A 22,369-nucleotide genomic window follows, 5' to 3' on the forward strand; every position below is an offset into this window, starting at 1 on the left:
ACAGACTTAACCAGTGCTTTTTACCAGATTCCCTTGTCACAGGAGTCGATGAAATATTGCGGGGTAGTAACACCATTTCGAGGCGTTCGTGTTTATACTAGGTGTGTAATGGTAATGCCTGGGTCAGAAACTGCCTTAGAGGAACTGATGTGCCGGGTGCTAGGAGACTTACTACAAGAGGGTGTTGTCGCCAAATTAGCGGATGACCTATATTGTGGTGGAAATTCGGAAGAAGAACTTGTCTCAAATTGGAGTCGTGTGTTAGCAGCTCTTCAGGAGAATAACTTGAAACTTAAGCCCACCAAGACAGTCATCTGTCCAAAGTCTACAACAATTCTTGGCTGGACTTGGACACAGGGTAAACTTTCTGCATGTAATCACCGCCTAGCAACTCTGTCTACATGCCCAGCTCCAGCTACTATTCATGGTTTACGCTCATTTATTGGTGCTTATAAATTTTTAGGCCGCGTCCTACCAAACTGTTCCCAGATGATGGCATCTCTAGATAATATTGTTGCTGGCAAGAACTCTTCAGAAAAAATTTCCTGGAATGATGATTCTATTAAGCACTTCCAGAATGCACAGGCTGCTCTAACATCCCATAGGTCTATCCTTCTCCCTCGATCCACAGATCAGCTATGGATAGTTACAGATGGTTCAGTGAAAAATCATGGCATTGGTGCTACATTATATGTCACCTGTAATGACAAGTTGTTCCTTGCAGGCTTTTTCAGTGCTAAACTTCGAAAACATCAGCAGGTCACATGGCTACCTTGTGAGGTTGAAGCTCTTAGTATAGCAGCGGCAGTGAAGCATTTTAGCCCTTACATTATACAGTCAGATTTACAAGCATGTGTTCTCAGTGACAGTAAACAATGTGTACAAGCCATTGAAAAGTTATGCCGAGGAGAGTTTTCCGCCAGCCCAAGAATAACGTCTTTTCTCTCGATCGTTAGTCGATACCAGGTCAATCTTAAACACCTTGCTGGCTCCGCCAATATTCCGTCTGATTTTGCAAGCCGAAATGCTCCCAGTTGTGACAATCTAGGTTGCCAGATATGTACTTTCATCAGACATACTGAGGACTCTGTTGTTAGAACAATACAAGTAGAAGACATACTTACCAGTGTCAGCCACTTACCATTTACTACCAGGTCAGCTTGGAGAGCGGTACAGTCTGAGTGCCCTGACTTGAGGCGTGTTCATGCTCATTTATCACAAGGCACACGACCCTCGAAGAAACTCACGAACATACGAGATGTTAAACGTTACTTATCTGTTGCTTCAATTGCAAGGGATGGTCTACTAGTTGTTACATGTACAGAATCTTTGTCTGCACCTGTGGAGTTGATAGTCGTTCCAAGATCAACTCTTGATGGCTTGGTCACTGCTTTACACATCAAATTAGATCACCCATCTAAACATCAGTTACAACAGGTTATGAGGCGTCATTTTTATGCCCTAGATTTGAGCCAGGCTGTGGAAAAAGCAACCGATACTTGTCATACTTGTGCGTCCTTGCGCAGATTTCCTCCAGGTCTTCTAAAACAATCTACAGAAGACCCTCCTGAAGCAGTTGGCTTATCGTTCGCTGCAGATGTCATGAAACGTAGTAAACAATTAGTGCTCGTTTTACGCGAAACTTCAACTTCATACACTGTCGCGTCCTTCATTGACAATGAAAAATCAGACACTGTTAGAGATACATTAATATGTCTTTGTACTGAGTTACACCCTATACATGGACCTCCTGCAGTAATAAGAGTTGATCCAGCTCCTTGTTTCATAGCATTACGCGAAGACAACCTGTTTCATCGACTTAATATAATTCTAGACATAGGTCGGGTTAAAAATGTCAATAAGAATCCAGTGGCTGAAAAGGGAATCTTAGAGCTTGAAGATGAAATTATTCGTATAGAGCCAGGTGGCGGACCTATTTCGAAAACACAGCTCGCAATTGCTGTCGCTAAACTTAATTGTCGCATTCGGCGTGAGGGGTTATCTGCCAGGGAGTTATGGACACAGAGAAGTCAATTCACGCATTAGCAGCTCCCAATTTCAGATAGGGACTTCATTTTACACCAACATGAACAGCGTATTAACAATCATGCGGCAAGTGAAAAGTGCAAGAACAGTATTTATTTTATGCTTATTGGTGAAATACTGGAAAAAAGCAGTGAGATATAAATCGATATCACTCACTGTGCCCAACTTCTTTTTTTTCCAGATAAATTATCTCCCTTGAAATATATTCTTTAATTTTCTCCCTTTGCTGCCTTTAAAATTACTGGATTATACTAATACTCAAGCCATACACGAGTCATGAACTGCTAGACAATCCTATATAGAACAGGCTAGCTATATAATTAAATTTGCAAAAGAAATAATGTTACCTTTGTCAGCTTGGTTGCTAGGCCTTGCCATTCATGTAGCTACAGATATATTGTGTGTTTCCTCTACTTTTTTCCATTGGTTCACTATTGTGTGGTAGATTTTACTGGCCACAGCACATTTAGTTGGTTGTTGTCTTAGTTAATTATCACAAGACATCAACTCAACCTTACGTCCATTGCAACCGGAGAACAGTCAGACATAAGTATTGGTGATCTTGTGTACCTGTATTCTGATAAGAATAAATTAAATGCGCGTCAAAGATACCTTGTAGTGTCTCAACAGGGCGATTGGTATTTTGTTAAAAAGTTTACGGGCAATCAGTTGCGTGCTTCGTCATATAAAATAAAAAAAGACGAGTGCTTTCGCGTTCCAGCAGAAATGCCAGATGACAAATTCACGCCAAAGTCTGGTTATGATAGTGATAATGAGGACATTGATACGTTTCCCGTTGTTCCTGAAACAGTACCAGTTCCACCAACTCTAACCACACCCTTAGAACAAGACAACCATAGTCTTGCGCTTGAGGAATCACCAGTTTTAATTGCTGAGCCTAATGAAGAAACTCCGATTGACAATGAACGTTATAGTTTAAGTAACGTAGACTCTGATACAGCTATAGCTCAGCCTAATATACAGTCTAGACCTCAAAGAAGCCGCAAACCCACTAAATACTTAGAGGATTATGTGCCATAAACTGTTTTAAAAATATAACAATACGCGTTGGTTTAATTGTAGAACCACTCAGTGACTTAATCTTACTGCATTACAAACCTATAAACTGTATTATTTGTAACAGTTATTTTCTAGTCAGATCTTATAGTAGTTCTGATTTGTTTTGTGATGTTGCCTATATAAACATTCACTAGTTCAGTCAATTTAAGAAACAATGATTCATTTTGCAAACGCACATTAAGAACTTTATCTTGTTTATTCGATTGAACACTTAGCTTTTTCATATTTGTTACAATCATGTTTGCTTATAATGAACCTCCTAATGTTTTCAGTTCTCAAGTATATATGTTATTTCTTTTAGAAAGAGAGGTAGCGCCATTATGTTTGTTGTACGGTAAAGTACGGCAGTTCATTATATAACATGACTTACTGAGTTACTCCCCTTTGGTCATTGTACTCCATTTGTCTATTGGAAAAACGTTATTAAAATTGCTTCTCAAACATTGAATTTAATCTGTGTTTTGTCCGTGTTACAATTGACTGGCGTAAACTTAACGTAAAGGCTATATTTTATACATAACAAAAAATGATGGTGCACTAGACCCCTGGTCTGCTGCACCAGTGATGGTGCACTTGACCTCGGGTCTGCTGCACCAGTGACGGTTCACTAGCCAGTGCCAAGACTAAAATAGTGAAGGAAATTTTCCAATGAAATTTTCCAATGAAATTTTCGTCTATCAATCTATCAGTCATTAATGTCAAACCCCTTGCGGGATCGTAGACGTTTTGCGCGTCAAAATAATCAGAGAAAGAATGAAGTGATATAAAAATTTATAGAGTTGAAGAAACTAAAAATAAATAACAGGGGATATTCAGTCCATCTGGTAATTGATTACTTAATGAATACGTAACAGGGTTTTTTTTTCGGTCGTTTTTATAGCCATTATTCGGCTATATTCCCAAATGCCAGAAAGTATGTATTTTTCCCCCAAAATATGTGCAAAAATTCCCAGTCTACATTCTGAAAAAAATTAATTGATAGACCATTTGAGATATCCACGCCAAGGTATTTAGCTTAGCAGACCGATTCAAATTGGACTCCATGTACGTAATACTGGGTAGGGATAGGATGTTTTCCTTCTAGTGGCGTGGATAACTTGACACTTAATAACATATCCCATGGCTGCCATTTTTTCCCAATTTTAAAGGCCCCAGCCCCATTCCCAAATTAGTGGGGGAAAACACTGCCTTGTGTTACCTTGTACCATTCCTGGTGTTCCCTTGTAACGTTACCATTTGTTGTGTTTAGTTACCTTGTACAACTCCTTGTGTTAATGACTTGTACAGTTCCTTGTGTTACCTTGACAAGTTGTGCAATTCCTTGTGTAGCCTTGTACTATTGTGTTAATAGTTTAATACCTTGTACAATTCCTTGTGTTACCTTGTACTATTCCTTGTGTTACCTTGTACAATTCCTTGTGTAACCTTGTACAATTCCTTGTGTTACCTTATACAATTCCTTGTGTAACCTTGTACAATTCCTTGTGTTACCTTGTACAATTCAGTTCATTGTGCTACCTTGTACTATTCCTTGTGGTACCTTATACAATTCCTTGGTAACCTTGTACAATTCCTTGTGTGACCTTGTACTATTCCTTGTGTTACCTTTTACTATTCCTTGTGTTACCTTGTACAATTCCTTGTGTAACCTTGTACAATTCCTTGTGTTACCTTGTACAATTCAATTCCTTGTGTTACCTTGTACTATTCCTTGTGTAACCTTGTACAATTCCTTGTGTTATCTTGTACTATTCCTTGTGTTACCTTATACAATTCCTTGTGTAACCTTGTACAATTCAATTCCTTGTGTTACCTTGTACTATTCCTTGTGTTGCCTTATACAATTCCTTGTGTAACCTTGTACTATTCCTTGTGTTACCTTGTACTATTCCTTGTATTACCTTGTACAATTCCTTGTGTTACCATTTTCAATTCCTTGTGTAACCTTGTACTATTCCTTGTGTTACCTTGTACAATTCCTTTTGTTACCTTGTACCATTCCGTGTATTACCTTGTACAATTCCTTGTGTAACCTTGTACTATTCCTTGTGTTACCTTGTACAATTCCTTGTGTTACCTTGTACAATTCAATTCCTTGTGTTACCATGTACTATTCCTTGTGTTACCTTGTACAATTCCTTGTGTAACCTTGTACAATTCCTTGTGTTACCTTGTACAATTCAATTCCTTGTGTTACCTTGTACTATTCCTTGTGTTACCTTGTGCAATTCCTTGTGTTACCTTGTACAATTCAATTCATTGTGTTACCTTGTACAATTCAATTCCTTGTGTTACGTTGTACTATTCCTTGTGATACCTTACATGTATACAATTCCTTGTGTAACTTTGTACTATTCCTTGTGTTACCTTGTACAATTCCTTGTGTTACCTTGTACTATTCCTTGTGTTACTTAGTGCTGTCCTTATGATTTTGCCCACTTGTTTATTTTCAGCAACAAGACACATGGGTTTTGATCTGTACATGTATTACCATTTAACCATCTAGATGGATTGATTGTACAGTGAGATGATTTAGAACTGCAAGCTGAGGAAGGTCTGTAGTTCAGAATGCCTCTTCAGAAGTTTCCCTTGCTGCAAGATAACACTCGCTTGATAAGGTATGACAGTTTATATTTTTGATACCATAAAAGTGTTTGTTTAGCTCATCTGAACTTTGTTTAGGGTGAGCTATTTGTATCTATAGGGTCTGTCATCCATTGTCAAGCAACAATATTTTTACTTAAACATCTTCTTCTCTGAAACTACTGGTCAGAATTACACCAAACTTGGTCAGTAGCATCCTGGCATGGACGGCTTATAAAGTTTGTTCAAATGGTTAACCTTGACCCCTTTTAAGGACCACTAGAGCTAAAAATTGAAAATCCTTTAAAAAACTTCTTCTCATGAACTGCTTGATGGATCTTCATCAAACTTCCTCTTTAGCATCATTATAAGGTTCCCTTCCCAAGTTTGTTCAAAATGGGGGCATTTGGCTCCTTGTAAGGGCCACTAGAGCTAAAATACAAAATTCTTTAAATGACATCTTCTCATGAACCGCTTGATTGATCTTCATCAAACCTTGTCTGGAGCATCATTAAAAGGCTTTTAACCATGTTTGTTCAGTTGGGGGCAACTGGCCACTTATAGGGGCTATTAGACCTTAAAATAGAAATAACCTTAAAGTACTTCTTCTCATGAACCGCTTGATGGATCTTCATTTACTAATTACTTGGTCAGTAACATCATTAGAAGGTTTTATACCATAGCTTTGCAAATGAGGGCGATTGGCCCGTTTGTTTATGGGCCGCTAGTGCTCAAATTAGAATTACCTTTAAACAACTTCTTTTCATGAACCATTAGATGGATCTTCATCAGACTTTGTCTGGAACATCATTAAAAGGCTTTTAAACATGTTTGTTCAATAAGGGGCACTTGGCCACTTATTAGGGCTAAATATAGAAATACCCTTAAAGTACTTCTTCTCATGAACCGCTTGATGGATCTTATCAAACTTGGTCAGTAACATCATTATTATAAGGTCTTTTGCCATATTTGTTCAAATGCGAGCACCTGTGCCCTTTTAGGGGCCATTAGAGTTAAAAAAGAAATACCTTTCAATGATTTCTTTTGATTGTTACAGTTATGTGTTTTTGGTGCGTGACAGCAAAATATAGAAAAAAAAAACTTTAAATAACATTTGAATGAAAAGTTCGAAGGATTTTCTCCAAACCTAATTAGAAGCAAAGTCAGATGGTTAAGGTTTTCTTCAGGTAAGTGACTTGGGCCCATTTGGGCCTCTTGTTGAAATTATAAGGGAATGGTGGCAGTACCTATTAGGAGAGGAAAAATTATGTTGTAATGACATGAATAAAGAGTAATTTGGCAAAAATATATAAGTGCTGTTTTTCATAAAAGGGGAAAGTGTCTGAATTTTGACCCATAATGAATAATGTTTCTTTATCTAGTCTAGAGATGGTAGTCAAGTGCATCTAGGCTGTCAATGTTGGGGTTTTAAATTTTGAACAGAAATATAAATTAGATATAAATTAATTATATAGATCATCAGTTATCCCAATGCCTAATTCAGAAGTGGTCCTGTGTTAATTATTTATACACAGATTAATTTTTGGTTGGCATTTTGGTGTACAAGTGATAAACATTTATGTAGATTTTTATACGCCCGAAGGGACGTATTATGTTATGACGCTGGTGTCCGTCCGTCCGTTAGCAATTTCGTGTCCGCTCTGTAACTCTCGAACGCCGTGAAGGATTTCAAGGAAACTTGACACAAAAGTTCACCACACCAAGACGACGTGCAGAACGCATGTTTTGGATGTCTCGCTTCAAGGTCAAGGTCACACTTAGGAGTCAAAGGTCATATCAGTTTGTTTCATGTCCGCTCTGTAACTCTTGAACTGCTAGAAGGATTTCAAAGAAACTTGATACAAATGTTCACCAAACTGAGGCAACGTGCAGAGCACATGTTCCGGATGACTTGCTTCAAGGTCAAGGTCACACTTAGGGGTCAAAGGTCATATATGACTTTGCTTTGTTTTTATTGCTCTGAATTGCAGTGCTCTTGTTTATTTGTCAGAGCCCTCTTTTGTTAACATACAATAAATATTTTTCGAATTACTTTCCTTTTACATTACTATAAATTTATAGCTTATTTTGAAACTTTTTTATTATTGGCCGTAGTGAAAAAACGGGACCACTTTTCTGTGGTACAACATGGATGGTACATCCAATTTTTAGGTGTATTTTGACATACCTTTACCTTGTAAGGATTTTTTTGTGGACTTTTTTGGAATTTCTTCCCTTTGTTGTTTCTGTCCTTTGGGCTTCACACTTCAAGTCCTTTAAATTTTATTCCCATCCTCTGATGTGAACCTTCGGGCGTATATTGCCCCGCTTTGCGGAGCTCTTGTATATTTATGTATTTCCATATTAACTAATTAATGTATATTTATGGATTTTTCATCTGTTTCTTATTTCATTGTATATTAAGGACAACATTTTTGTAATTTATGAAATTTTATTATCCAGTTGTCTGAATTTTAATTAAGAAAAATACTTAATTTTTAGGAAACATAAAACGTTCCTGATACAACCCTGAGTAGATGATTAGAATGTTTAATATCAAACAGTTGTCGTATATGTAAAAAAGTTAAGTGAAAGCCTTGTTATTGAAAAGCAAGCTCCATCCAGTGATTGCCTTCATTAGAACTACATAAAACACTACTGACTCAAAGGGGGACATGCAAAATCTTCCTGGCTTGAAAATGACAAGGTCAAAACCCCCTCAGCAGAAATAACCAGCTGGTCATAATACGCTAAGGCCTATATGGATAGTCAAAATTCGTCAGAATTGATGGGGGTTGTCGAAATCCCCTCAATATTATAGACAAATCCAAAACTGTCAATCATTAATGTTTACATAAAAAAACTGTCCAATCGGGACTGTCAAATGCAATTGACCTAGTTGACACAATAGACCACATGCGTTTTGTTTGTGATACCGCTTGTGAGCACTTGACCTTGGTATGAATAGAATAACAATAGAGGGAGGAGTTAGATGAAATTTACCGAGAAAAACTTGAACTGTCCATTGTATTATAATCCCATTTCCTAAAACTTCAAATCAGTTGCCCTTCTCTGATGTGGGTTTGTGCCTCCCTTGGGGCGAAGAATTCTTCATGTGGGGAAGCCATCCAGCTGACTTACTGAAGGTCGATAGTTTTGCCGGTATGCTCGCTCATGATAAAATAATGTCAGGAGAATCACCTAGGGTATTTCTTCACCATGAAAAGCTGGAAAATCACCATATGATTTAAATAAGTGTCGGTGCAGTGTTAAACCCAACAAAAAATTGTATAATTTAATTTTTTTTTTTTTTTTATCTTGTTTTCAGGTTTAAAGATACACTGTACAAGGTAAAAGTGAAGTACAAGTCCACCACTTTTCTTGGAGAGGTAAATTTCAGTCAGAAAGAGGCCCATGATGAAATAGAACAGACATTTCGAGCAGTTTTATATCTTAGTGAAAGAAACCAAACTCTGAAAACTATCGCTACACCAAACTTCCTTATCAAACCCTTTAAAATTCCTTGGTCTTTTCCAAAGAAATGCAGTGACTATGCTTTTCAACAAAATGGAAAAACATTAAAAGTTTTTGATCATATGTTTGAATTGCAAGTAAGTTTTAGAGATTCAGTTGAAAAAAGTTCCAAAAAGGAATCTGGTGAAAAGTCAGCTCGAAGTGCAGATCTGAGGTCAAATGTTCAGGATGAACAAAATCGAACTGAAAAGGCTAAATTCAAAGAAGCTGTTGTGGTTATCTCAGATATAAATTCTAATGGCACTACAAGGTTTGGTCGAACGAAAGATGGACAGTTGTTTAGAGTTTATAGTACACATAATGCAAAAAGAGATGATGAAAGCTCTGATAAAACTGCAAAAATGGAAGGTCAGAATGAGCAAACACTGAGAAGTCTAAAGAAGACTAGGGTTGCTTCAAGGCAGTCTCTAGAAGGTGACATAGAAGTCAAAGAAAATGACTTGGGACAAAATGAAGCTCATATAGGAAATTCGAAAGGGGGAGAATTACATGGGCTGATAGCTGATAGACAGGGTCAGGCAAGAAAACATATTGTAAAGAAACATAGTGAGAAGGTTGAAATAGACAATTCTAAAGCTCACAAGTCAAGGCCAGCAAGAGATAAGCACTGTTTGAGGGTAAGTGAACTTGACGCATTAAAAAAAGAAAATATACAACAACAGAGATTAAGGAACAGAAAATCATCCAGTGAGAGAAGATTGTCCTACAGTCTTAGAGACCATACAAGTGAGATTAATTACATAGAACAGGTAGCTGAATCAGAGACTAGTCAAACTGAGGATGAAGCAAATGGTAGAGGTAATGTTCAGAGTAACACTGTAGCTGGTCCAAAACCAAGACACCATTTGAGTGTCAGTGATCTTGACGCATTAAAAAAAGAAAATATACAACAGAATTTAAGGAACAGAAAATCATCTAGTGAGGAAAGATTGTCCTACAGTTTTAGAGACCATACAAGTGAGATCGATTACATAGAACAAGTAGCTGAATCGGAGACTAGTCAAACTGAGGATGAAGCAAATGGTAGAGGTAATATTCAGAGTAACACTGTAGCTGGTCCAAAACCAAGGCATGAGAGGAGAAAAAGTTTGAGAAAAAAAAGGAATGACAGGAAACAAACAACTTTCAAGAGCATAGGACAGCAACACAGTAAAGTAGCTGAGAGGGAAAGACAGAAGAATGATAGAAATCTAAGAAGCAGAAAAAGACATAGAAGATCTAGAGTGTCAGTAGACTCCAGTTCACAGTCAGAAACTGAAACAGAAGATACTGTGGATGACACTAATAACAAAAGAAAGAACAGAAATGACTTTGATGTTGTAAATGATAAGAGTAATCAGAAAGTTAGAATCAGAAGTTCAGAAAGATTAAAGAGAAATTCTCAAAAACAACATGGAAGAGACAAATTAGTTGAAAGTGACATCAATGAAAATGCTACAACAGATATTCACAGATACATGTATTCTCTTAGACTTGCAGCTAAAAGTAGAGATTCATCTGTTTCTGAGAATGACTTTGAATCAGATGGAAAAGAAACTCATCATAACTCTAATCAACTTCCTGAATATAAAACTAAAAACACATCTATGACAATAGATGATTATAATGTTGACAGAAGTCCTAATCAAGAGAGAACAGCAAACAAAAAGAGAAAATCAAAAACTTTAGATGCAGAAAAAAGTGGTGATAGGAGCGGAAACTTGCATAGATCTAGTCAACAGTCTGAATCAAGACAAAACAGGTCGTCATTGACAAGCAGTGACAGTGAGTTGAGACAAAGTCCAAGGAAAATAAGCAGACCAAACAAGAAAAGGAAAGTAGAAACTACGGATATGGAAAGAGATGAAGACAAAAATTCAGGTTTATTCTTGACTTTATTTTTTCAAATGAAAGGTGGTTTTACTTTGGAGACTGGATTTTTCAGTCTTTGCCTTGCATTTGTAATGAGTTCCATTTACGTATCATGGGAAACATAAATATTGCTGAAAAATCAAAGTGATGTGAAACCACTACAAGAGACAGTTAGTAAAAAGTAATAGATTCATGAATGAATGCATCTTAAATTTTCTTACTAAGTAAAAATACTGTATACAGATAAAAGCAATTTTTTAAGCAAAAAGTGATATAACCAAATGTATTCTAAATCTTCTCAATGAAGAATGATTTATTCCTTAGCATGTACATATCAGAGTTTACTTTGCCCCAGGTGCCATAGACTTCATTCTGGTTCAGAAGGATCAGAGAAAAGGTACATTAAAAAAATCTAGCATCAGTTATTTAACTCTACAAATTGTCACTGTGTGACCAAGGGTTGTAATGGAATTTTAGCACAGAAATTGTTTTTATTTTCAAATTATTTTTATTTTCAAATAACTAACAGCTAGCCAGGACAGTGACAGATTTCATACTGCTAGTCAGGACGGTGGTAGATCTCGTACAGCTAGCCAGGACAGTGGCAGATCTCGTACAGCTAGCCAGGACAGTGGTAGATCTCATACAGCTAGCCAGGACAGTGGAAGATCTAGAACAGTGAAATTGTATGCCAGCAGACACAGTCCACAAGTGGTTGGAGATCTTGGTAGGACAAGATTTCTGTTATTTAAAAAGCAAGTTTTACATGTAATTTACATTGCTTGTTAATACAAGATACATAAACTAAAATTTGTTTGGGAAAGGAAAAGTGATTTAATGGGCATTGAGAAAAACATTTCATACAGGGTTTTTTTTTTATTCTATAGCAGCAGCCGGATATCGGCCTCGTCCCCCAGCCGAGGATTTCCCCCACAGCCAAGGATTTCCCCTACCGCAGTCCGAAATTCCCCCTCCGAAATCGTAAACAAAGCAAGGGAGATTACTCCCAGTGATTTTTTTCTTTATATAAGTAGTACCGAATATCGGACCCGTTCACAATTGCAGACGGTCTTTTACAATTTTAATGGGTGTGTAAACCTTTAGAAATAGTAGAAAAATGTTAGAAGAGTGTTCAGTGGACCCGAGGTTCCGGTTTTGACTCGCGAAAATCGATAAAAACACGTATCTGATCCACACTTAATATGCCGTGTGCGTCTGCTTGTCTCGCGGAAGAGTGTTCAGTGGACCCGAGGTTCCGGTTTTGACTCGCGAAAATCGATAAAAACTCGTATCTGACCCACACATAATATGCCGTGTGCGTCTGCTTGTCTCGCGGTAATACTCTTTGATGCGTAACAAGTTCGAAAGCTCTGCCCCTTTTTATCAAAATCCCAGTGAACTTCAATACTGTTTGTCGACACCAGCGTAAGTATGGCAGTAGGCGGAGCGTCGTATGTTAATTAGCAACTGACAGATGTCAATCACGCCACACGCCGACTGACACGTGGTTATCATCAGTATGTAATAGTTGATTGATAAACAATGCAGCGTCAGATTATCGTGTTTGTACCTCTTGTTAATTAGCGGTAACAGCTTATGCTGTATTGTGTAATATGTGTTGCCAATTTAAAGTAATTATTTCTGGTGAAAAGATGAAATTCAAAACAGGTATTTTATCAAGAATTTTAAATGTTTGCTTTCGTTTTTGCATATTTGTCACACGTTTTCGCAATCGTGATTTTCGGACTTTTTTTATCCTTTCTTACAAAATTTTCTAGTACAATCGAAATAAAAAGCCAACAAAAGTATGCATTTAATAATAACATGATGGCTCCTGCAAAAGCAACTCTTATTTTGAAGCATTTTTTGTGAATAAAAACATGTGACCTTTAAATATTCAATGACTTCTTTCTTGTATACGGCTAAATTGAGCATTTCAACTCTCCCCACCCACCTTGTTACAATGATAAGTGAACATTAGTGCAAGTCCATCTATTGCTAAGTGACAGTGTATATAGTTGCTAAAAGTTGCAGGAATATGTAATAAAAACATAGTTTAAAGTGTTTATTATGCGTAATTGTAAATTCCCCCTGAGTGAAAAAAATCCCCCAAAATTGCTTGTCGCGTGCTATTTTCTTCCCCCAATGACAGGCTGGGGCCCCTTCCCCCAGTCGTAAAAAAAACCCCTGTCATATGATGAATAAAAAGTTTATCTAGGTGTATACAGGTATTTAATAATTTCTTAAACCGGAGAAATGGGGTCTCTATTGCCAAGTGGCTAAAGTTGTTGACATCAGATCACTTGCATATCACTCCAGTTGGTCCAGTCATGCCCATTGGAGGAATCCATCTAGGTTGCTTGGAAGGTTCTGTCCATCTGTACCTGAATAATACCAAGACTGAAGCCTTGATTGAGCTGAAAATAATTTCCTCCTATTTACAGGATCACATGAAATATTACCAGAAGGGCTGCCATGTTTACAAAATTTTGTTAACATTTTCGAACATGTTAATGTTAGTGCTCAAGGTGAGCTTTTGTGAATCCCCCTGTGTCCATCGTCGACTGTCGTCAAAATTTTGACTGTTAAGACTCTAGTTGTCACAATTTTGGCCCAATCTTAATGAAACTTGGTCAGAATGTTGGACGAGTTCGATATTGGGTCATCTGGGTTTAAAAACTAGGTCACCAGGTCAAATCAAAGGAAATGCTTGTTAACACTCTAGAGGTCACAATTTGAACCCAATCTTAATGAAACTTGGTCAGAATGTTGCCTTCAATAAAATCTTGGACGAGTTTTGATATTGGGTCATCTGGGTTTAAAAACCAGGTCACCAGGTCAAACCAAAGGAAAAGCTTGTTAACACTCCAGAGGTCACAGTTTTGGCCCAATCTTAATGAAACTAGGTCAGAATGTTACCCTTAATAAAATCTTGGACGAGTTCGATATTCGGTCATCTGGGGTCAAAAACTAGGTCACCAGGTCAAATCAAAGGAAAAGCTTGTTAACACTGTAGAGGTCACAATTTGAACCCAATCTTAATGAAACTTGGTCAGAATGTTGCCCTCAATAAAATCTTGGACTAGTTTTGATATTGGGTCATCTGGGTTTAAAAACCAGGTCACCAGGTCAAACCAAAGGAAAAGCTTGTTAACACTCCAGAGGTCACAGTTTTGGCCCAATCTTAATGAAACTAGGTCAGAATGTTACCCTTAATCAAATCTTGGACGATTTCGATATTCGGTCGTCTTGGGTCAAAAACTAGGTCACCAGGTCAAATCAAAGGAAAAGCTTGTTAACACTGTAGAGGCCACATTTATGACTTTATCTTCATGAAACTTGGTCAGAATGTTAACATTGATAATCTTTAGGTCAAAATCGAATCTGGGTCATGTGGGGTCAAAAACTAGGTTACTGGGTCAAATCAAAGGAAAAGCTAGTTAACACTCTAGAGGTCAAATTTATGACCATATCTTAATGAAACTTGGTCAGAATGTTAATCTTGATGATCTTTACGTCAATAGGTCAGGTGAGCGATACAGGGCCTTCATGGCCCTCTTGTTTAACATACAGCCTTGAAATTTGGATGACATGTACAATTTTGCAGACTGATCTTAAAACTGAATTTAAGTGATCATGAATATGACCTACTGACCTACTTTCTTGTGTTTTAAGATACAGTCTTGAAATTTGGATGACATGTACAGTTTTGCACACCGATCTTAAAACTGACTTTGAATGACCATAAATTTGACCTGCTGACCTACTTTCTTAATGTTTTAGCATCAGTTTGACATTTGAAACATATAGCTCATATTACTCAGGTGAGCGATCCAGGGTCATCATGACCCTCTTGTTTCACAAAGTGGCAGGGAAAAATTAACAAATTCAAGGAAGTTCTACAAGTCCAGGATGTTTTTGTCATTTTGAAAATGTGCGTCATTTGCCTGTGTGATGCTTTTCAGTTACGAAATAGAACAATATTAATCAAGTGGAACTTGGGCACTATGTAGGCCCTTCTTACAGGTTGTAGTTCCATCACATTAACATGATTTATCCCATTTATAATCACAAACAGGAAAATGGCAGCTAACAGTTTAGGGAAGTGGGAAAAAATAAATACAGTTTAGGGAAGTGGGAAAATTAAATATTGGCAAAGAGGCTATCAAGCAGCACTTGGACTGGTTGACAGGTAAACTTGATATAGTGTCCATTTAGTTAAACTGGGTAAATATGTTTACCAGTCAATATGGTACAAATTTGTTTAAACATGGGAGCCTTAGTTACCAGACATGGCAGATGAACAGACATATTGCACAGACACTGGATTTTTATACGCTTGTTTTGAAAGAGTGGATGTATTATGTGATCTTACATCAGCCCGTCTGTCCATTTGTCATATTTTGTGTCCGGAGCCAAATTCAATAACAGTTCACAGTTACTGTATTGACTTTAAACTTGGCAGAGCACATGAATCAGGTCTGTAGGTCAAAGATCAAAAATGGAGCTCAAAGGTCAAATTTGACTTTAAACGTGGCAAATAGGTGGTGATGAGATGATGTGCAGAGCACATGAACCAGGTGGTATATCAAAGGTCAAGGTCACAAATAAAGCTAAGAGGTCAGATTTGTCAGGTACATATTTCATGTCTGGAGCAAAGCTTCATAACCATTCAAGGTATTGACTTCAATTTCTGCGTATAGGTAGGTGGCATTGAGACGATATGCATATAGCCTATGAACTTTGGTCTGTAGGTCAAGGTCATAACTTTAGTTCAAATCTGTTCTTAGTACTTTTTGTCCAGAGCACAGCTTCAAAACTATCCAAGATACTGACTTAAAACTTGGAGTACAGGTGGGTGGTGATTTGAGGAGTGCAACAATTCACATTATTCATTTCCCATCTCCCACCAAAAAATCCTTTTATTTTTTAGTTTCGCCTTAGTATCTTAGTATTCAAGCTAGGTTGGTAGGTCAAATGTCAGAGTAACAGCAAGGTCAAATCTGCCTGCCCTATTTTGACTTGGAACTTGGCATGTAGGTAGGTTGCAATGACAGGATGTGCAGAGCGCATGAACTTGGTCGGTAGGTCAAAGGTCAGTGTCACAAATTGAGTTCAAATCTGTCCGGGGAGCACAACTTCAATGAAGGTATTACTCTTCCCGTCTAAAATTATTCCATCTCTGCTGCCAGACAAAAAAACCCAACCCCCAATTTACATTTGGGACAGTGAATATTGTGATCATGCAGCATTGTTGTTCTTGGTTATTCTGACAGTACGGTATTTACATTAATTGCAGTGAAAAAGAGCATGCCAAATTTAGCTTTAAGAATAGATGATATCAATCATGTACATTTTTTTTTTCAATATTTTCACAGCATCGAAACGTACAACAGAAGTGAGCAGTCCTCTAGTGTCAACAGTGTTACCAGTAAAGAGAAACCACACAGCCTCAGAGTCTCAGCATGGACAAAGATCTCTACCTACTGTAACTTCCCCAAGACTGACTAGACAGTCTGTAAGTTGGAATGTTGAGAATAATTTCAATTTGATAAGATACTGCCTTGTTAACTCATAATTTTGGAAACCAGTCTTGGAACTTGAGGGTCTAAATGGTTGATTGTGAACTTGTTCCTAAACATTGACCAGTAGGAAGGCTGCATTCTGGGACTAAACCAGAATTTCAACAATGAGATGAGCTGTATTTTGTGAATATCTTCCAGTGTTCTCAATTTTGGTACTGAAATGTAAAGAAGGAAATCTTAAACATATGTATATTCATTCAATCATGAAATGGCAACCTCTGTATGATTAATATGTTAACCAAGTTTCAACTGGAAATGTAAATTGGTTGTTGCAATGTACAGTGTCAGTGTATATGGGGGGTACATTCATCACCTTCAGTGATAGCTCTAGTTGACTGTTAAATGTTGTAGGTACTACAGGGGAAAAAAATGTCGATAAGTTTCAATTTACAGTTGCAGGATGATGAATCTAGGAGAATAGAAAGCTTGAGGGAGGAGCGCCCCACACACATATATAGAGATATTATGTTAGCACAGGGAAGGGATAGACATTTAGTAGAACAGGTTTGTTCTTACAGCTCATTCTTGACACTTCACTTTATAATCCTTGAAACTTACCTTAACAGATGCTTGTAGCCTGTATAGGAATCACAAAATAGTTTTCCTTGAATATCTGTGTAACGCATACAGGTATCATTGTGAAATACAAAACAGGACTTTTTTTATCACAAGTTCACATATGATACTAGGTCCCGTAACTCTGACTTTGGTTTGACAGAGTTATTTCTCTTTAGTACTTGGAAAATGTCTCAAAAATAATGTTTTCTCCAATATTTCTGAAACTTGGATTTAGACTAGAGGAAAACCTTTGGGATCATAAAAAGTTATTTTTATGCCCCCGGCATCTACTGATGCGTGATGCATATAGTGATTGTCCTGTCTGTTCGTCCGTCCGTCCATATGAGGTTAATCAAATGGGACCGTTTCGTCTAGCATCAATACCCCTTACTAGAATGACTTCATACTAATGCAGATGTAACCTGTGACCATTCCTCATCTTCAGACATCACCTGACCTCAATTTGACCTTGACCTCATTTTGGACTCAGGTTGCTTTATATGGGCCATCTCTTGGTTAACCAAATGGGACTGTTTCGTCTAGCATCAATACCCCTTACAAGAATGAATTGATACTAATACAGATGTAAACTGTGACCATTCCTCATCTTCAAACATCACCTGACCTCAGTTTGACCTTGACCTTGACCTCGTTTTGGACTTGGGTGCAAAATCTATCGACAAGGATGCCACCGGGGGCATAAAGTGTTAATTGAACGCAGCTCCTTGTTTTGTATACCTATCTAAATTCTGTCAAAAATACGGCTTGTATTTCACAAGTAAATATGAACAGGCAGAAAAAGAAGTCATACTGTACATTTTGTATTATTGTATGTTACCGGACTACTTTCATTAAATATGCATGAACTGACACAGTTCTAAAAATAGCACACACAAAAACTTCAATTCTATTTTAACATTGACTAAGCATTTCCATAACAAACAAAAAGGTAAGGGTATATAATGAAAGGGTCATTATGACAGTAGCTGGATGTTGGATTTTGTATCCAGCTCTGAGACTCCTGGATTTTGCAAAGTTGGATCACACACGCCGCATGCGCGCCTTATGAAATCCGATCTGGCAAAATCCACTGAAGCTGAATACAGCATCACGGATTGAGCTGCTGTTATAATAATACTATTGTATTTAAACTGTGCTTATATAGCCAGGTAACATAGCAAGTCTCTTTTTATAAAATTGTTCGAATTCCAAAATGCATCCATCAAACTTAATTGACGTAAAAGTTGTGAGAAAATTTGGTTTAACCTTTAGCCTGCTGGCTGCAAATGATTTTGCCTTTGTGGCCAGTGCAGACCATGGTCAGCCTGCACATCCATACAGTCTGATCACAGTCTGCACTGTTTGCTATTCAGTCAGTAAATTTTCAGTGAAATCCCCTTTGAATATTAAGTGGTACTGCCCAAATTGAATAATGGACCAGTCCATATTAGAAATTTAGCAGGGTAAATGTTAAAGGTCCACAGAGCTTTACTATGCTAATCAAACATTCAAACCCTCAGCAAGTATATGAGATAACAATTACTGAGTATAAGAATAACCAGGGTTTCCTTTGGGTCAATTTCCTTTTGCGCCAACAAATTCGCCAATCAGAAAAAGTTTGAGCCAGTGCTCTTAAAGTTGGAGTGATATACCATTTTTTTTTTCAATCTCTTTTTCATTTGTTACTTTAACCATGCAATATGCTCTTGAACCAGGCTATGCTACTATCACATTGAATCAAAAATAGATTTTAATCTTCTCAACCATTTTCAAGAACATTTTCAAAACAAAAGTAATTGCTCAATCTATAAAATTATCTCTTTATATAGCTTGCCATTTTTGAATTATCTCCCTGGTCATTTTTCACTACTTAAATGTTTTTAAAACGTGAATATTTAGCGCTTTATTTTTAGCTCACCTGTCACATAGTGACAAGATGAGCTTTTGTGATCACCCTTCGTCCGTCATCCGTCGTCAGTCCGTGCGTCTCGTGCGTCCGTCAACAATTTCTTGTCTGCACGATAGTGGTTTCTTTAATGATTTTATTTTAACCAAACTTGCACACACATTGTATCACCATAAGATCTCGGTTCCTTTCTTGAACTGGCCAGATCCCATTATGGGTTCCAGAGTTATGGCCCCTGAAAGAGCCAAAATCAGCTGTTTTGACCTTGTCTGCACAATAGCAGCTTTATTTATGGTTTGATTTTTACCAAACTGGCACACAACTTGTATCACCATAAGACCTTGGTTCCTTTCTTGAACTGGCCAGATTCCATTATGGGTTCCAGAGTTATGGCCCCTGAAAGGGCCAGAATTAGCTATTTTGACCTTGTCTGCACAATAGTAGCTTCGTTTATGATTTTATTTTAACCAAACTTGCACACATCTTGTATCACTATAAGATCTTGGTTCCTTTCTTGAACTGGCTAGATTCCATTATAGGTTCTAGAGTTATGGCCCCTGAAAGGGCCAGAATTAGCTATTTTGACCTTGTCTGCACAATAGCAGCTTCATTTATGATTTGAATTTAATCAAACCTGCACAAAACTTATGTTGCCATAAGATCTCAGTTCCTTTGTTGAACCGGTCAGATCCCGTAATGGGTTCCAGAGTTATGGCCACTGAAAGGGCCAAAATTAGCTATTTTGACCTTGTCTGCACAATAGCAACTTCATTTATGATTTGATTTTAACCAAACTTGCATCACACAACTTGTATCACCACAAGATACTGGTTCCATTGAACTGGCCAGATTCCATCATGGGTTCCAGAGTTATGGCCCCTTAAAGGTCTAAAATTGGCTATTTTGGCTTTTGCAGCCATATAGATACTTCATTTAGATACAAACTTCCATAATATCTTCAACAACAATAAATCTTGGATTCCATGACAAATCAGGTCCAATCATAGCTTCCAGAGTTATTTTATATCTGATTACCTTCCCTGATTGTTGTCAAAATGGATTTATATCAGTAAGTACTTATAGGACTTATTTGAAATTTCATTATTGTCATTAGTTGGACTGAGCTAATCAGGGTAGATAACTATAGACTGATTTTATGTCAAATTACCTTCCTTTATTTCAAATTAAAATGTAACTAATGAAGATACTGATCAGAAATTTCATCTTTGTCAGCAGATTTATTTGGCAGGTCCTTCTTTTGTTCACTTACAATAATTTTCTTTTTAATTACTTCCCTTTTGCATTACTATAAATAGCTTATTTTAGTAACTTTTTAGCTCATCTGATTTTTTGAAAAAAAATGATGAGTTATTGTCATCACTTGAGCGGTTGTCGGCGTCGGCGTCGGCGTCGGCGTTGCCTGGTTAAGTTTTATGTTTAGGTCAGCTTTTCTCCTAAACTATCAAAGCTATTGCTTTGAAACTTGGAAGACTTGTTCACCATCATAAGCTGACCCTGTATAGCAAGAAACATAACTCCATCTTGCTTTTTGCAAGATTTATGGCCCCTTTTGTACTTAGAAAATATCAGATTTCTTGGTTAAGTTTTATGTTTAGGTCAACTTTTCTCCTAAACTATCAAAGCTATTGCTTTGAAACTTGGAATACTTGTTAACCATCATAAGCAGACCCTGTACATCAAGAAACATAACTCCATCTTGCTTTTTGCAAGAATTATTGCCCCTTTTGGACTTAGAAAATCAGTTTTCTTGGTTAAGTTTTATGTTTAGGTCAGCTTTTATCCTAAACTACCAAAGCTATTGCTTTGAAACTTGCAACACTTGTTCACCATCATAAGCTGACCCTGTACAGCAAGAAACATAACTCCATCCTGCTTTTTGCAAGATTTATGGCCCCTTTTGGACTTAGAAAATATCAGATTTCTTGGTTAAGTTTTATGTTTAGGTCAACTTTTTCTCTTAAACTATCAAAGCTATTGCTTTGAAACTTGCAACACTTGTTGACCATCATAAGCTGACCCTGTACAGCAAGCAACATAACTCCATCCTGCTTTTTGCAATAATTATTGCCCCTTTTGGACTTAGAAAATCATTTTCTTGGTTGAGTATTATGTTTAAGGCAACTTTTATCATAAACTATCAAAGCTATTGCTTTAAAACTTGCAACAGTTTTTCACAATCATAAGTGGACACTGTACATCAAGAAACATAACTCTATCCTGCTTTTTGCAAGAATGATGGCCCTTTTTAGACTTAAAAAATCATGGGTAGGACAATATTTCTATTATACAAAAAAAAATCAGATGAGCGTCAGCACCCGCAAGGCGGTGCTCTTGTTTTATTATTGGCCGTAGGGAAAAACCGAGGCCACTTTTCTGTGGTACAACATGGATGGTACCTCCAATGTTTACAGAGCTCCAGATAAGCTTTTGGTGCAATTGGGTATTTACCCATCACTTTTTGTCTGAATTGGGTATTGGAAATTTGAATTGGGTAAAAATAATATCATTATCCAGCCTTTTCAGAAGTAATTTGGTATTTGCTAAAACCAATTGGGTATTTTACCAATCTCGCACTAACAATTGAGTATTTTTTTGCTTACAGTATACATGGTATATATCATTAAACAGGACTGACTAAGTATTTTAATGGCGCCCTTCAATGTTTAATACAAAAATGTATTTAAAATTGTAATGAATGTTTCATACTGTTGTTTTCTTTTTTCACTTTTAATGCAGTCTGAGATCAGTTCATCCACAATATCCCGAACGATGTGGTCACCGCAATATGCATTCTCCCAAAAGATGTCATCCAGTATTGGTGACACTACATCGTCACAAACAGATAACTGTCATTGTTGAACAGCAAAATATCCCACTAATTTGTTTGTTTGTTCTGCAACAATGTTTTTTCCTGCAACCTCTTTATATTTTATCGGCGTAAAATTGTTTACAAAGCGTCCAAATAACACCGATCAGCCGACTGAATGGTCCTGTTATTTTTCCGATAAATTGCAACCTATTCTGCAGTAACGTATAACCAGTCAGTCAAATCTAGCGTTAAAGTGTCGTTCCCATTCTGGTTATAAGGAAAATGCAATACGCAAGCTACTTTTTACGAATTGGGTATTAGGAATTTTAATTGCGTTTCAGTACGCACACTGTATGAATTCAATTGGGTTTTCTGCAATTTTAATTGCGTAAATAC

At 37.2% G+C, this 22,369-nt stretch overlaps 2 protein-coding genes across 4 annotated transcripts in view; both read left to right on the plus strand.

Annotated features, from left to right (window-relative positions):
* Positions 1-22,369, plus strand: part of LOC123527636 (myb-like protein X) — a 43,601-nt gene that overhangs the window by 15,846 nt on the left and 5,386 nt on the right. For all 3 annotated transcript variants that reach the window (XM_053523866.1, XM_053523867.1, XM_053523868.1), the window contains exons 2-6: positions 5,580-5,744; positions 9,038-11,103; positions 11,624-11,821; positions 16,473-16,612; positions 17,073-17,183. In XM_053523866.1, coding sequence (XP_053379841.1) covers positions 5,695-5,744; positions 9,038-11,103; positions 11,624-11,821; positions 16,473-16,612; positions 17,073-17,183 — 2,565 coding nt within the window. In that variant the 5' untranslated portion in view covers positions 5,580-5,694. The remainder of the gene's footprint in view (positions 1-5,579; positions 5,745-9,037; positions 11,104-11,623; positions 11,822-16,472; positions 16,613-17,072; positions 17,184-22,369) is intronic.
* Positions 115-2,046, plus strand: LOC128548235 (uncharacterized). The gene has a single exon (XM_053522707.1). It carries the CDS (start codon positions 115-117, stop codon positions 2,044-2,046), a length of 1,932 nt encoding a protein of 643 aa, XP_053378682.1.

Source organism: Mercenaria mercenaria, chromosome 14, assembly GCF_021730395.1.
Source record: "Mercenaria mercenaria strain notata chromosome 14, MADL_Memer_1, whole genome shotgun sequence".
Classification (NCBI taxonomy): domain Eukaryota; kingdom Metazoa; phylum Mollusca; class Bivalvia; order Venerida; family Veneridae; genus Mercenaria; species Mercenaria mercenaria.

Coding starts and splice junctions, on each gene's coding strand:
- LOC128548235 (XM_053522707.1), top strand. CDS start 115: ATGCCTGGGTCAGAAACTGCCTTAGAGGAACTGATGTGCCGGGTGCTA.